General features: G+C 39.9%; 1 protein-coding gene across 3 annotated transcripts in view; it reads left to right on the forward strand.

Moving 5' to 3' along the window:
• Nucleotides 1-4,484: 4,484 nt before the first annotated feature.
• agl (amylo-alpha-1, 6-glucosidase, 4-alpha-glucanotransferase) overlaps nt 4,485-17,682 on the forward strand; it is a 71,320-nt gene continuing 58,122 nt past the window's right edge. For 2 of the 3 annotated variants that reach the window (XM_016993165.2, XM_008109236.3), the window contains exons 1-4: nt 4,485-4,637; nt 5,095-5,235; nt 14,162-14,372; nt 17,353-17,519. In XM_016993165.2, the coding sequence (XP_016848654.2) occupies nt 5,154-5,235; nt 14,162-14,372; nt 17,353-17,519 (460 nt within the window). In that variant the 5' untranslated portion in view covers nt 4,485-4,637; nt 5,095-5,153. Of the gene's footprint in view, nt 4,638-4,814; nt 4,960-5,094; nt 5,236-14,161; nt 14,373-17,352; nt 17,520-17,682 lie in introns of those variants that run through there. The other variant, XM_016993164.2, reaches the window with a different exon arrangement.

The raw sequence follows: 17,682 nt of genomic DNA on the forward strand, positions 1-17,682 counted from the left end.
CCTCCCAGCAGTCAAAAACTGGTGGGATCACGAACCTGCAAAGATAATGGAAAATGAACACACAAAGATACTGTGGGACTTTCGAATCCAGACTGACAAACTTATGGAACACAACACACCAGACATCACAGTTGTGGAAAAGAAAAAGGTTTGGATTATTGATGTCGCCATACCAGGTGACAGTCGAATTGATGAAAAACAACAGGAAAAACTCAGCCGCTATCAGGACCTCAAGACTGAACTTCAAAGACTCTGGCAGAAACCAGTGCAGGTGGTCCCGGTGGTGATCAGCACATTGGGTGCTGTGCCAAAATATCTCAGCCGGCATTTGGAAACAATAGACATTGACAAAATTACAATCTGCCTACTGCAAAAGGCCACCCTACTGTGATCTGCACGCATCATCTGAAAATACATCACACAGTCCTAAACACTCGGGAAGTGTTCGACTTGTGAATTTGTGATACGAAATCTAGCATATCTTTCTTGTTTGCTGTGTCATACTATGTTGTTGTGTCAATAATAATAATTCTTTATTTGTACTCCACCACCAAAACTTGAAAATGGGATGTTGGGGTGGCTCACAGAAACAATATAAGTGCTGCATATAAACAACAATACACAAGTACAATAGTACACAAGTATGAATATATAACATAATTATGAAAAAACAACAATATACGTAAAATCCCAATAAATGTTTTCAGAATTATAACGGTTCCTAAAATGCAGTAGAATTTATGAAAAACCTGGCTATCTGCAAAAACAAAGTGCAAAGTGGCACAATTGGTGGGTCATCGAGCTCTTTCCAACCTTTTCTATCCTGTGTGTGGAAATGGAATGCGTTATGTTTTCCTCTATATAGTCTACATCGTCCTGACAGAATTCCCTTGCAAGCTATTAATTTTATTTCCTGACTGAAAAGATTCAAAAGACATGCCAATTTGTGCATATTACACCAAAACTTGAAAATGGGATGTCAAATGTCCAGATACCTCCAGCCACCATGGCTACTGGCCATGCCAGCTGATCTTTTCTAAGCTCTGATTTACACACAGTGTATGGATGGTCCTACTAAGTGTAACCATTTTTCTCCTTCAATAATCATGAGTCCTGTTAATAAATGCCTATTCGTTGAAATATATTGTAAAAGCTAGAATCTGTTATCCTGATCCTCAGAATACAGTATGATCCCCATATCCATGAAGGCTATGTTCCTGGACTTAATGTGGATACTCGAAACCACAGAATATAGTGAACCCTATTGACATGAATACTTTTGGTCCATGAATGCCACTGACATATTAGAGGACTAGAAAATGCATAGACAAATTTTGTCAGGAATGTAAAAATGAAACCAGAAGCACCAGTCTTATGGATACAGAAGTTGTATTTTTCAGTTTAATCATATTTTCACTAGAACAGTCTTAGAAAGAACTCTTAATATCTTTCTATTAAAAGTAAGGCTTGCTTTCTTCTGAAAATACATGCTTTATATTTGATACTCCTGAAGACACCCCCCCCCCCACACACACACACACACACACCGAATGCCTGCTTCCAGTAGAACTGAATCTGAGAGTCTGTAAGGAGAGACTAAAAGAAGCAATTCTGTCTGCAAAAAAATTGGATGTTTTCTCCAGTTTATTATTCTGGGGTTTTTTTTCATTTCACAATATGATACATCACCACAGCAACTGTAATCTGAGAAGGGGTTTTATTTATTTATTTATTTATTTACTTACTTACTTGCAGCCGCAGCCACTCAAAATAGACTGACCTTTGAGTAGTCGAGGACTAACCTTTTCTGTAGAGCATAGTTAAAAATATTCCATGGGTGAGATACTTGCAGGCAATTGATCTGCATGTGTTAAAATTGGCTGTAGTCTTGTGGTGTCTAATCGTTTGGGGTGCAAAACTTGCAGTGAAGCAACAATATTCAGCTAGTCACCACAGCCATAAAAAATATGTTTCATGTTATGTAATCCACAGCAAGGAACTGACATGTATTACACAACGTATCTTGTACAAGTAATGCAACTTCTTAGACATTACACGTGTGTTGGAAGAAATGCTTTAGGATTAATTGTCCTAGGCAGAGTTAGAAGCCAGATTTCAGTGAGCCAGTGCAGTATTTAATTATGTAAGTTATTGAGTGTTTAGAATGGAGATATCCCTATAATTTTATTTTCTATCATCCACTGGTTAGGGTCCAGGATTTGACACACTGCAGTGTGGAATGCACCAATTCAGTGTTCCCTCTCTTCATTCCCGTATCATTTCACATATACACATCCCAAATCAGCCTCCAATGACTAGTGCCCATCCTCTATCCTTACTGAACTATTTTGAGTCTTTATATGTGTGTGTGTGTGTGTGTGTGTATTTGCACATACTGAAGTTTCTTTGAGCCTCCTCTGACCACCATATCTACACGGCTATTTTGGCCTACATAGGCACCAGCAACTCACTATTGAAGACTGAGAAGTGAGTAGATATTTTGTTATTTAACATTTCTGTGCAGTTCTCTGACCATTCCTGTGCACTGGTGGGATATGCAGCAGGTTGTGTATGAAGAGCACCATTATGGATATCCAAATAAATAGAAAGAATTAGCATGACAGCTCTGTATAGCTTGAAGCAGCCTGATGTGCAAGCTGTACTTCTGTGGAAATTTGAAGCAGGGGTAACAAATCTGCTGTTTTACAGAAGTGTCTGCTTGAAAATACTGATGCTCTGTTTAAGTGCTCAGTATATTCGCATCCAAAGTAGATAAACTTGGAGTGGTAACATTATCTCTGGAGTTACTCACTAGCAGGGCAAGAGTTAGCACATCATAATACAGTCAGGCCCAGGCTGATAGTCTGTAAATTATTGCAGTGTTATTAGTGGTACAATCACCTCTACTATTTATGTGAATACAAGCAGTATCCACATTGATTCACAATATAGGGCAGGGTAAATATTATGTACAATCATGAACAAATAGGGGTAGAGGGCAGGTGTAGTTGTTATATGCCTTCAATTAATCCTGAGCCATCCCTATCATGTGGTTTTCTTGGAAAGATTGAGAGAAGGCTTGCCTTCCTCTAGTGCTGAGAGAGTGTGACTTGCCCAAGCTTCCCCACTCAGAGGAGATATAAGCCATTGTTTCCAGAATCCTAGTTCAACACACCATGGCCTAGATCAGGGGTCCCCAAACTAAGGCCCATGGGCCGGATGTGGCCCTCCAAGGTCATTTATCTGGCCCCCATCCTCAGTTTTAGACTTAGGCTCACCCTAAGTCTGAAATGACTTGAAGGCACACAACAACAACAATCATCCTAATTAACATGTCTATCTCATCAGCAAGAAGCAGGCCCACACTTTCCATTGAAATCCTGGTAGGTTTATGTTGGTTAAAATTGTTCTTATTTTTTAATATTGTATTGTTCTTTCTTTTTTCTTTTCTTTTTGCACTACAAATAAGACATGTGCAGTGTGCATAGGAATCTGTTTGTATTTTTTTTTTCAAATTATAGTCCAGCCCCCCAACATTCTGAGATAGATAAGACAGACAGATAGATAGATAAGTAGATAGATAGATAGATAGATATTGGCCACAATGTGGAATATACACAATACACACATATACATACACAGCACTGTGCACCCTTATCCATTCTGTGAGAGGAGTGCATGTTGAAAGCAGCTATATTCTGCTGTGGTATAACACTACAGGCTATATTGCTACCAGCAGGTTGCATTTTGGCATGTCTTCTCTCCACCTGTGCTTGCCACTAGCAAGACTTCCCCGTGGCTCTTGGAAACCAGCTTGAAAACCATGTACCAATGCATACATTCGATAAAATCTTATTTATAATGACATGCTTTCTCCGGCTATTGTAATGATTACTGAGATACCTTGACTGACTGACTGCCTACACTGCCTGCACACTGACTGACTGCCAGGACTGCCCTGACTGCCTGCACTGACGGCGGGCTTGCAAATCCTATTGTAAATCCTCAAACTTGTAACTTTAGACTGTTTGATAGACAGATTTGCCTCTCCATAATAACAATACATGGGTGATCAACCTGCGTGCCTTCCACTGACTGACTGACTGCCTGCACTGCCCTGCCTGTTTGCCCTGACTGTGAGAACACACTGGCTGCCTGCCTGCTGGCACTACCAGACTACTAGCACTGGCCTTTACTGCCTGCTTACACTAACCCCTGCCTGCACTGTCCGCTTGCTTGAATTGACTGCCTGCCTGCCTGCACTGCCCGCCTTCCTGCTTGCTTGCACTGCCTGCCTGCCTGCCTGCCTGCCTGCCTGCCTTTCTTCTTTCCTGGATGCCTTCAGCCACAGCGCCCTCCTCCCTCCCTGTCCTTTCTCTGGCCTTCTTCCTCCCTGCCTGCCTGCCTGCCTGTCTGCCTGGGCGAACGAGGCGGGGTCGAGGCCTGCGCCGCTGCGGACACTTTCCCTCTTCTCCCTTTCGGAGCGGCAGGCGGGGCTTGGCCTGCCCGGCTCCTCCCCTGACGCGCTTCCTCCCTCCGGCTGTGAGCTCTTCTGCCGCCTCCTCCTCCTCTCCGGCCTGTCTGCCTGTCTGTCTGCTTCTCCTCCTGCGCCCAGCACAGACGCCTTGGCTGGCCGGGTGAGTGAAGGGCGGCCTGGGCGCCACTGGTATTTATAGAGCACAACAGCCGAGGGGGGGGGGGCATCATGGGGGCGAGCCGTGCTATGTGTGTGTGTGTGTGTGTGGACAGGTCGCTTTGTCCCGGAGGAGAGAGTGACAGGTGCCAGCCGCCTCCGGCCCAGGAGACCGTCCCCTTCCCTCCTTGCAAGGTCTCAGTCTCAGGGGCTTTGCAGCCTCCCTCTTGAATCCCCTCCTGGCTGGAGTGGGCCACACTTTTTATCTCTAGATCCCTGCCTCCCTTCCCTCCCAATTTGTTTTCTGCAGGAGAGGAAATCAAAATGTGAGTTTCTCTGCCAGGGGCCCTTCTCAGAAGGACTTCCAAGGTGACCTGCAAAGGCGAAAACCCATCCCCTTGGCCTCTGTCCTTGAACAAAACTTCTCTTTAAGTGTGTGTTCCCTTCTGCCTTTTTTAAAGGATCCGCTGCTGCTGTGTTTTGGAAGTTCCTCTCCAGCAGATCATTCCCGGCAGCCAAGATGCCTCAGGGTAAGCAGACCCGAGTCCTGCTCCTCAACGACATGGAAAAGCTGGACAAGACCCTCTTCCGGCTGGAGCAAGGTCAGTACGAGCAGGGATCCTTTCTTCAATGCAATTACTTTCTCTTCTTCTTTTGAGCAAGGCAACTATGAGCCCAGGATGACGGTTCTTATGCAAGAGGAAAAGAAAACGGGCACCCTCTCCCTCGGTTCCCAAACTCTTCTGTGCCAAGATCGGCAGAAGCTTGTGACCTACATTTCGGAAAGGGACAAACGCTGACCTCTGAGGCCCCTTTTACACTGCCATATAAAATCCAGATTATCCACAGGATTATATGGCAGTGTAGACTCATGTAATCCAGTTCAAAGCAGATGAATTATCTGCTTTGATAATCTAGATTATATAGCAGTGTAGAAGGCCTCGTCCACACAGCTGAATAAAATCCCACATTGTTTGCTTTGAACTGGAATATATGGCAGTGTGGAATCAGATAACCCACTCCAAAGCAGATATTGTGGGATTTCCGCCTTGATTGTTGTTTATTCGTTCAGTTGCTTCTGACTCTTCATGAATATCTGCCTTGATATTCTGGGTTATATGGCTGTGCGGAAGGGCCCAAAGAGGCTTGAGCAAATGGATGTAAGAAGTTTTAAAGTCTGAAAAAGTTTGGGATATAGACAAAAGCAGATAATGTGGTGTGCCATTTACTTTTTTAGTCATAAGGGAGAATAGGCAGAGCTGTCAACTGGCACAAAAAAGCAACTGGCACAAAAGGTAGCATTTCAAAGTGGCACACACACACACATACAGGCAGTCCCTGAGTTACAAAAATATGACTTATCGAGGGCTCACAGCTATGAACAGGGGTAAGACAACAAGAAGTGAGAGAAATCTACCCCTAGAATGGGAAATTCCCTCCTGAAAGAGTTATCATGGGGGAAGGGGAGCTCCACTCAAACTTTGTCACCAATCCTTGTTTCCACAACAAGCCAAAGTTTTCAAAATCCAATTATCACAGGTGGAACCCTCAGAACAGGAACAGAGGGAGCAAAACAAACTCCAGAGAGATAATAATAATTGTGAATAAATTTTTATTTATACCCCACCCCCTTTGCCCGAAGGGACTCGGGGCAGTTTACAACAAACAACAGTACAAAAAATAATATAAACAGTTAAGTAGTAAACTGTAATAATAAACAGTTATCATTTTGTACAGTTAAAATAGCATAAGTATTAATAAATAACAATTTAAAAGCTATTTGCTCTCTAAAAAGCAATCTAAATATATATCACCATTTAAACCAGCCATTCCTAATATCAAAATCCAGCAGTTGTAATGAATGAACTCGTTGTCGTTCAAATCCTGTCTGATAGTTACCAATACAGTCTAGCCATTCTCAAAGGCTTGCTTAAATAGCCAAGTTTTTAATTCCTTCCTGGAGATTAATAAGGTGGGTGCTTGTCTTATTTCTTTGGGGAGAGCATTCCAGAGTAAGGAGGCCATTATTGAGAAGGCCCTCTCCCTTGTCCCCACCAACCTCGCTTGTGAGGGAGGTGGGATTGAGAGGAGGGCCTCCCCAGCTGATCTTAAAGACCGGACAGGTTCATAGGGAGAGATGCAGTCACACAAATAGGCAGGACCCGAGCCGTATAGGGCTTTGTAGGTTGACAGATGGATAGATAATATATCTGGAGTTACACTTAAAAATGTACCTGACTTAAATACAAATTCAACTTAAGAACAAACCTACAGAACCTATCTTGTTCGTAAGTTGAGGACTTCCTGTATACACATACACATGCATATATGCACACATGCATATACATACACACACTTCCAGTGATGTTTTAAAACTTGAGCACAATGGTCCTTTGGTAACTGCAACCCCTGATGTGCCTTTTACAGGGGATTAGGATGCATATGAAGTGCCTCTAATCTCTGGGGCCTTGATTTGTTTTCCATATTTGTTGACAATTTTTATTTAGAACTATATTAATCTTCAGGTAATGTTCATGTATGCAGTTATCTGTTTGGTTGTTTTAATAATATGTAAGTAATATACCAACCATTTGTCTTGCAAAATTAAATCAATCATGCTTTCTGTTTCATTTCCTGATCCTAGGCCTGATCTGTTTACTAATTTTGAAATTCCAATTGCCTATGATTAACAACATGTATGTAATCACTTTCCTTCTGGACTCTAGCACAGACTCTTTCAATTACTTCTTCAACCTTGGTAGTTGGAGCATAAATTTGGATTATCGTAATATTGATGGATTTTAAGTCTTATTGATATGATTTGATCAGACTTTGTGTTATATTCTCTGACTGCTTTTGTACAATTTCTTCACTATTAATACCGCCCTATTTCTTCTTAGGTTTTCCATTGCCTGAAAAAGCGCACACTAATACTATAGAATTAATGCAGTTTAACACCAGTTTAACTACCATGGTTCAATGCTAGGGAATCATGGGAATTGTAGTTGGGTGAGGCACCAGCACTCCTTAGCAATGAAGGCTAAAGACCATGCAAAACTACATCTCCTAAGATTCTATACTATTGAGGCATGACAGTTAAAGTGGATATTTTTGTGTGTCAGGAGCGACTTGAGAAACTGCAAGTTGCTTCTGGTGCGAGAGAATTGACCGTCTGCAAGGACGATGCCAGGGGATGCCTGGATGTTTTACCATCCTCTGGGAGGCTTCTCTCATGTCCTTGCATGGGAAGCTGGAGCTGACAGACGGGAACTCACCCTGGTCAGCAGTTCTCCCAGCACAAGGGTTTAACTAGGGCTCCTAGTTAAAGTGGTGTCACACTGCATTAATTCTACTGTGTAGATGCACACTAAAACATGGTGTAATTATTTGATCTGTTTAGTCCACTTGCTCCATTCCTGCCCACTAACTCACTCAAAGTATTGCAATGTTTATACATTCAAATTTCTTATCTTACTGTGTCTAGCTTTACATTTCATGCTTCACATATTCTGTGTTCCTATAATATGTGTTGTGCAGCTCTGGACTTTCACCTCTGAGTACATCAATAGCTGAATAACCTTTCTGTGTGGGTCCAGTTGCATTGTTGGCCGCAGCACTATTTTTAGTTGTTCTCCGCTGTATCCCAAAAAGTCTTTTGAGTGTTATCTGACTTGAAAGTTTCATTTTTAACACTTTCTCTTCCTTCATTTTGGGTTATCTCATCATAGGTTTTCACGGTAAAACATCTTTAAAAGAAGATTTTCCATGCCTACTTCTGTGCAGTACTAACAAGTGTTAGCTGCGGTGCTCCTGCCATTATCTGAGAGATACTGAGTCTCTGAGAGAGTACAAGAGTAAACCAGTATAGCAGTGGTTTTCAACCTGTGGGTCCCCAGGTGTTTTGGCCTACAACTCCCAGACATCCCAGTCAGTTTACCAGCTGTTAGGATTTCTGGGAGTTGAAGGCCAAAAAACATCTGGGAACCCACAGGTTGAAAACTACAACATTATAGTGATGGACAACACAAAATGTGCTCACCTCCACCTTCACTTTTCTTCTATACAAAATTATGCAACTAAGTACTTAGTTAAGTCAAGCCTAAGTGTATTGACTAGGAGATACATCTTGATGAATTGAACAGGAACTTTGTTTGAGGCTGGGATGGTTGTCCAAATACAGCTCACATCATCCTCCACAATTGACAGTTCTGGCTAAAAAGATAAGTTTTGCAGACTAGCAACATCTGGAAAGTTAGGCCACATGTTCTCCATCCTGGTTATAAAGCATGTGGTTTTAATCCTGCAATTGATTGGGGATACTTCATGTCACTGAACTTAATGAGTGCAGGGATTGCTATTTTTCATTTACTGGTACACACTCTGCTCTTTAAAGTTTGCTATTAATGTGTTTTATTTTCATTTGGTCTTTTCCCTGAGTACTTAAGCTTCAATGTATTGTTGAAGGCTTTCATGGCTGGAATCACTGGGTTGCTGTGAGTTTTCTGGACTGTATGGCCATTCTCAAGAGAGAATGGTTCAAAAACATGGCCATACAGCCTGGAAAACTCATAGCAACGTACTTAAGCTTCATTAATAAATCTATTCTTGCCATCATAATGCAACTATTACAGATACTTCAGCTATAATCCTAAGAAGCTAATGGGACATGCTTCTAAGTAACTGACAGTTTTTTATAATGGGAAGAACATTCTGACACTAAACATAGTATGTTGAAAGGGAGCACTCTTAAAAACAGAATTGTTTGGTTGCATCTTTCAAACAGTAGTCATGAGTTGATTTCACTGAGTCCCATACGCAATAAGAGAACATTTCTGATTTAGGCTGCTGGCCTCTCTGTTGAAAGTTTGAAGTAAGTTCCATTAAAATCAGTTGCATTTGAATTAAAGTGTGTTCAACTGAAAGGTTGAGGTTGGGTCAAATGGATGCAATGACTCAGCAAAAGCTGTAGTTCAATATAAGCAGCTGTGCCTGTAATTTAGTAGGCCTCAGTGTGAGTATTTATTATTTATTTAAAACATCTATACTCAGCCCTTCTCACCCCAAAGGGGACTCAAGGCAGAGCACAACATATATATGGCAAACATTCAGTGTCGGAATATAAAATAAACCATAAATATACATAAACACTAAAATCAGTTATCTTCACATTAAAACAATTTTTAACACCATTGCAAGTCAGCCGTAGGCCTCCGTATGAGTAGACCTCAGTGTGAGAAGGCCCCTGTGAGAAAAGTTTCTATGAGAGAAGCCCCAGGTTGAAGGCCTCCAGTAGCATTCTCTCCTGACATTTAACCCACATTTTTGGCAGGCATCCCCAGAGTTGTGAAGTCTGTTGGAAACTAGTAAAGTGGGGTTTATATATACAGTAGAGTCTCACTTATCCAACACTCGTTTATCCAACATTCTGGATTATCCAACGCATTTTTGTAGTCAATGTTTTCAATACATCATGATATTTTGGTGCTAAATTCGTAAATACAGTAATTGCTACATAGCATTACTGTGTACTGAACTACTTCTGTCAAATTTGTTGAACAACATGATGTTTTGGTGCTTAATTTGTAAAATCATAACCTAATTTAATGTTTAATAGGCTTTTCCTTACTCTCTCCTTATTATCCAACATATTCGCTTATCCAATGTTCTGCCGGCCCGTTTACGTTGGATAAGCGAGATTCTACTGTATGTAAAGCTACTGTGTGAAGCTCCTGTGTAAGTTCGGTGTGAGAGCGAAGCTGTTTATCTTCGTGAGAAAAAAGCCCATGGTTGAAGCAAAGAAGGAAGTACAGTATAAAGAACTTTGTGTTATGGGAACCTTGTTTTTGTAAATAGTGCAACCATATTATTTTGCTACAAAGAAAAGCCTCCTATGGAAGAGATAACATTGGCTTGTGTGTTTTAGTTATTTTTATCATTTTTGGCTACTGTTGCTGGGTCACGCTGCTGCTAATAAATTACTCTGCTATATGTTTATGGGGATGGTTAATAAGCCCACTCTCCCAACATAATTTAAATGTTATCCTTCTCCTTCCTAAACTACATTTTTGTTCATCAAAGCTAAGTGGAGGGGTTTAGAACAAAAAATAAGAACATGCCATGGTATAGATAGATACCACTTTTATGGGGAAGATATCATTTGACTGCTTCAATTTTTACCTGAGATGCAGGAGCCACATACACAAAAGTACCCTCTTGCAGCTAAAGCATTTGTGAGGAGCAGCAACCCAGTGATTCCAGCCATGAACGCCTTCAACAACACATTATATGCATCTTGCTTGTTGAACCCAAGAGAGTTGTGAAACTTTAATATGTGTTGCTTTTGAACAAATTTGTGTTGTTTGGATGAATCTATTTATTAGATAATGTGGTCTTATAATTTGGCAAGTTATTGATTGGAAGTGTCAACCAAAAATCACTGAACAATAAAGAAACTGAAACTGATTCCTTAGGGTTCCTCCTAATGGCATATACAGGCTGGAGGGTTCTAGTGCTTGTTGCTATAATTCTTAGGATTTGCTTGGCTTTTCTCTTTTATCTTTTTTAATGTCTAAAGGAGGTTTCCTTGTATCAAACTGTCTTCTGGCAATTCCCAGTGCCAGCTACTACATTTTATTCCTACAATAAAGTGGTTTCCTTTTAATTTTGAGGCAAATTGGATTAAAAATCTCCATATCGGCTACTCCTTTCTTTTCAATTTTTTCCTTAAGAGTTTATGATATCATGCAGCTGTGAAATGGTACTTCTGCACAATAGCACTACAAGTACAACCAAGGGAGAAACAATATGGAAATGTTTTAATACTGCAAGGGCCATCCATGCACTTCTACTTCCATCTCCACCTTCTGGCAGAAAGAACAAACAGATAGAAAGTCTTGAGCTAATGTAAGCACTGCATTCCTGAACCTACATAGACCTTACAGAATGTGATAATAGAAGCAAACATTTTTCATGCCTGGACTTTGTTTCACTGATTCAATAAACGGATTTGCCAAGGCAGTAGTAAAGCATGGAGGCTCTAAGATTAAACCCTTGATTGCAGTTTTATAAAGAATACACATTAATACTAACAGAAAATGTGCTATCTCCCAGTCTATTTGTGACAGTTAAGTGGAGATAATTAATACAGATCAAATAACAAGTGCAGGTTATTCAGATCTGCTTAATGCAGTTTCATTATTTCATATGTGTTGGCTCAGTTTCAGTTGTTGAGAAATACACACCCTTTATTCTAAAACAGTTATAGAAATCACTTCCTGTATCATGCCTGCCTTACTGTTTTTAATTGCAAGTAGAACTTTTTAAAAATGTGGCTTTCAGGATAGCTACTGTCACAAGAGTTCATGACAGCTTTCTTTATGTAGAAATCTGTGAGTTCAACCTTTTTTTAATCAAGAGGTAGTTGTGGTTCTTTAAATGGAACTATGAATACGTACGCTGTTTTAGGTGTTGAAGCAGGAGTTTTGCAAATCTAGTCCTTAGTCATTATGCTGAGTGAAAGACTAACACAGTTCTGTTCACATTAGTAGCTCAGTAGAATTAAAGCTTGTCTAAACAGGCCCGTTTTGACAAGAATTCAATTCTAGATGTAGGTGCATCTTTAGAGTAGATTTATTGGTTGACACCCAATTGCTAGTCCCAACTAGACTAGAAACACTGAAGCAAGGAAATGTATGTGTGTTGATTTACTAAGCCCTAAATCAAGAATGGCAATTATGTGTCCCACAAGATGTTAATGGACTACAACTCCCAACATTACTCACCATTGGCTATATTGCTGGGGCTCCTAGGCCAGTGGTTCTCAACCTGTGGGTCCCCAGGTGTTTTGGCCTACAACTTCCAGAAATCCCAGCCAGTTTACCAGCTGGAGTTGGAGGCCAAAACATCTGGGGACCCACAGGTTGAGAACCACTCTTAGGTGGTCCAACAACATCTGGAGGGCTTTGTGAGTCCCACTGTTGGCCTAAATACAGTTGCTTCTCTGCACTGGAGCAGAGCTATTGAATTAATTTTTGAATTGTGAGTTTCATTGATTTCAGTAGCATACTCTAGTAGGGTATGTAAATTGGATTGAGTCACAGTTAATTTAAATCCCAGTTTAATTCTCATCGGGCTGGAAGCTAAGCAGGGTTAGGCCTTGTTAGAAGCTGGATGAGGACACCAGAGAATAATAGGTGCCATAGGCTATGTTTGAGGGTATAACAAACCACCTCAGAATATTTCTTTGCATGAAAACCTGTGAAATCCATGTGGTTATCGTAAGTCAATATTCATAAATCAAGAGGCAATTTAAAGGCACAGTCATAGAGAGAGGTTTCTAAAGCCCTTAACACACCTACTTAATAAGGTCTTTTCACATATGAAGATTAGATATTGCTAAGTCAAAGCTTTATTAATAGTATATAGTGTTCCCCTGCTTGTGGATCTCTATTTCTATTGATGTCCCCTAGGTTGTGTCACTATATTACAGGAATTCAATTGAACCCTTAACACCCACTTCTTTTCCTTGGCCTTTAACTATGGTAGAACTCTACTAGGGCTGCTGTTTATATGGTACTATCTGGTTTTATCTATGTTCTTCATGCAGAACTAACGACTATATCTCCCAGAAACTGTCTAAGATATTCTCAGAGTTGTAGTACAAAATAGCAACTTTTTAAGTTCTATCTTTGTATTGCTGCATCTTATGGCTTTAATTTTTATGCTGCCTTGCATTCACTCAAAAATACGGGTTATAAATCTTCTAACCTGCCAACTAAGGTAAAGGATAAAGGTTTCCCCCTGACATTAAGTCCAGTCGTGTCCAATACTGAGGGTTGGTGCTCATCTCCATTTCTAAGCTAAAGTACCGGTGTTGCCTCCAAGGTCATGTGGCCAGCATGCCTGCATGGAGCACCGTTACCTTCCCAGCAGAGTGGTACCAATTGATCTGCTCACATTTGCAAGTTTTTGAACTCCTAGGTTAGCAGAAGCTGGGGCTAACAGCGGGAGCTTACCCCGTTCCTCGGATTCAAATAGCTGACCTTTCTGCATTACATAATAACAATACTCAATACCCAGTAAAGATTAAAGGGCATTAGTTTGTCAGTTGTAAAAATATCTGTAATTCTATACAGATCTATTTAGGTTTGTGGAATAGGTAGGAATATTGAACTTGCTTGTTTACTTGTGCATTATTTATTGTTGAAAACATCAGTTTCCTTTCTGCTTGTGAGGTCCTTCAATCTGATGTACTCGTACAGTTTAAAAGCCACAGCACAGCAAACCATATCTGACAATCAAATAAATGTGAAAGGATTCTCTTTTTAAAAATTCAGTTGCTTTTAAATGTGAAAAAAGCCAAGTGAAATAATAGATTTGTCAACTGACCACCTAAAGAAAGGCAAATAATACAAGACCTATGTGAGTAAACCAGATAGTTGGGTTGCCTTCTTCAACAATCTGTCTTAGAATTAATTTGTTTTTAAAAATGTTTATGTTCTAACAGATCCATGTTTTTTCACTATTCAGGTTTTGAACTACAGTTCCGACTTGGTCCTACCTTACAAGGCAAGCATGTTAATGTGTATTGCAACTATCCAACTGCTGGAGAAGTGTTTGATCGACACAAGTTCAAATGCCTGTCTTGGCACAATCCAACAGGAAAAGAAGACGATTCTGACAAACACTGTAAACTAGATCTCCAGATCTCTGGATCTTACCAGTATTATTTTAGCCATGAGTAAGTAAACATTGGTTCTGGAAGAAGAGCTTCTAGCAGAAGAATCTTCTGTTTGCTGTCTTGGGGATGGGTTTTGTTCCTTATCCAACTGGCAGTCCTTGTTGGGGAAGCAGGGAAATTGGGAATACATCAGGCAACACATGGGACACTTATTCCATAGAGAGACCTATATCTATCTAAACCAGTGTTTCTCAAACTCTGTTCCTCCATATGTTTTGGGCTTCACTTCCCACAATTCCTAACTGGCTGGGATTTCTGGGAGTTGAAGTCCAGAATACCTGGAGGAGCAGAATTTGAGAAACACTGATCTAAAGGCATGTTCGGAGGAGAAAATAGTATCAAGAAATGGCAATTTTAATTCTGCCCAACCCAGTTTTATTTTGGAGACTTATATGATATTTTCCCTTATTTCAAAGACTTCCTCGAAGCTCCTGACATTACCAAAAAATTTATTTTTCCTCCCCATGTTGGTTTAAATCAGAGTTTCTCAAACTGTTTTCTTCTAGTTGTTTTGGACATCATCTCACACAGTTTCTAACAGCTGATAAGCTGGTTGGGATTTCTGAGAGCTGAAGTCCAAAACACCTGGAGGAGCACAGTTTGAGAAAGAATGCTTTAAATTAACACAGTACACTCCAAAATAAAATGGATAATTTGCTTTCTCTGTGTTTCTGCTATCTCGGAGCTGGTAAAGAGGTAAATAAAGTCAGCTATTGTTTCCAGTAAACAGATTCAACAAAAATCAAAGAAACAGAGAAAAATGTTAACACTAGAACAAAAGGAACTTGATGCTTAATTTGTATAGTATTGTTAAAGCATTTTAAATAGTTTTTAGCATTTTTAAAAAAAGACTTAAGTAAAAATAGATAAAAATTGATTTCTGAAATGTTGCATCAGACTGCATGTGAGAGGACAGGGAGACTGCATGTGAGAGGACAAGAAACAAAGGACACCATACGAATAATAATAATAATAATAATAATAATAATAATAATAATAATATTTCTTACCCACCTCTCCTCACGGCTTGAGGTGGTTTACAACATTGCTGAAACAACCATTAAAAAGCACTTCATAAAATACACATATTAAAACATATTTCCATAAAAACATATTAAAATACACAAAACTAGAGTTAGACATAGGTGGAAATTTAAAATTTTGCACATTAATGTTAAGAAAGAACCAAAAGCAAACCCATGAGTAATGGAAATATAATTAAAACGATTAAGAAATTCTCACTCTAAGTTGCCCTTTGGATGACATGTATTCTGTATCCCGTTCTTTTATGTATCCCCAGACCAAGTGTGAAGAACCTATTTAGGTCTCAGAGCTGTCTTCAGTTTTCTAGGGACCCATTCTAGTTGTCAGTGGAGGCAAAATAGTACAGTTTTGTTTACAGGTCTTACTGCCAGTCACTAAGCATTAGAAGAGTCATGTTGGAAGATGCTTTGATTGTGTATTATTGCATGGCAAGGGTTGGACTGGATGGCCCTTGTTGTCTCTTCCAAGTCTGTGATTCCATGATTTTATCTCATCTTTTCAGAATTTGGAGAGAAAAACATACAGAAACACCAAATAAAAGTTTCATAGAAAAATGGGCATGCTCAGATAAAGAATATTAGAATTCAAGGACAGAACCGTGTTAGTCTAGGTCAGTATACAAAAAGATCTTGTATAATCTTTGAGACTGAGAAAAAGAGTTTGGTTGGTAGTATAACCTTTCATAGACTGAAGTTGATAAAAGCGTATGTTACCGTCTTTCTCTTAGTCTCAAGCTGCCACAAGATCTCTTTACAAAGAGAGTCAGAAAGAGGCATTTACAGCCCCATAACATAAGTTTCCTACCCCAGCCCGAAGCTAGCCAGCTACTGTGATTTGTGCTGGAAGAGTCTACCCTATAGCAAACAATGAAGTACAGTTCAGCTGTCAGTCCACTCAACCTTTGAACATAGAATACAGAGATACCATCTTGTCATTTGCCTATGCAACAGAATATATTGGTGTTTTAGGTCAGCCTCTAGTCTCTACATATACCCACCTTTTTGTGTGCTGTCACACTGCCTAATATTATATAGATGAATAAGATAGATACCATCCCTCCGCCAGGCACAGAGGCTCACATAAGCCAGTGATTAATTGAAAAGCCATGAAAAAATATGTTAGGGTTTTAGGGACTTATCTACACCAAGCAGCTCTTAACTTTGCCCAAAGCAAGGCAAAATCAGTTTAAAGCAAAAGAGGTTGAGTTCAGTCAGAGTTACTTCTGGGGTACAGAGTTGTCTTCATATAAGATAAATATACCACTTTGGAGACTAACATAGCAATATTAGAATAATCAGTAAATGGAGATGTGTAATGTTGGGAAAATTGAATTAATGTGAAATGTGGGCATGGGGCTCCAAAATTATTTGCAGTATGTGTTTTCTTGCATGTAACTTTTTTGGCACCACTGTTTCATCCATATTCCACATTTGCATGGGTTCTAATTTGACAAAGCAGTCTTAGTGAGTTCAGAGGGGCTTCTTTCATTATATGTCGATTTAGGATTGCGGTGATTTTTGTTTTAAAGTTGTATCTTCTGACACTGAACTTGAAAATATTTCTGTTTCATGATACTCTTAATCCAGCAGAGTGTAGTGGTCTGTGCACTGGGCTACAATTCTAGAGACCAGATTGAAATCCCTTCATTCAGCCATGGAAAACCATTCTGTGACCTTGATCAAGTCACTTTCTCTGCTTTAAAGGAGGCAAGTGCGAAAACCCCGCTGAATAAATCTTGTCAAGAAAACCATATGATAAGGTTACCATGAATCAGAAATGACTTGAAGGCCCAAAACAACAAGATACTCTTAAAAACAGTGAATGCATTAAAAAATACCAAGGCAGCCACAATCCTGCAAAGGTCTTGCTGATAGGTTATTAAATCTAATGTGCAATTTCATTTCATTGTGATTGAACTTGTGCTTTTTCCCCCCAGAAATCAGAAAAGCGGGGGAGGTTACATAGTTGTGGATCCTATTTTGCGCGTTGGTGCTGACAATCATGAATTGCCCTTGGATTGTGTTACACTCCAGACATTTTTAGCTAAGTGTCTGGGACCCTTTGATGGATGGGAAGATCGTCTTAAAGTCGCTAAAGAATCTGGTAAGGACCACATTGATTCTGATTAAAATGCAGTAGAGTCTCACTTATCCAAGACTCGCTTATCTAAGGTTCTGGATTATCCAAGGCATTTTTGTAGTCAATGTTTTCACTATATCGTGATATTTTGGTTCTAAATTCGTAAATACAGTAATTACAACATAAT

This window comes from Anolis carolinensis, chromosome 4 (assembly GCF_035594765.1).
Source record: "Anolis carolinensis isolate JA03-04 chromosome 4, rAnoCar3.1.pri, whole genome shotgun sequence".
NCBI lineage: Eukaryota > Metazoa > Chordata > Lepidosauria > Squamata > Dactyloidae > Anolis > Anolis carolinensis.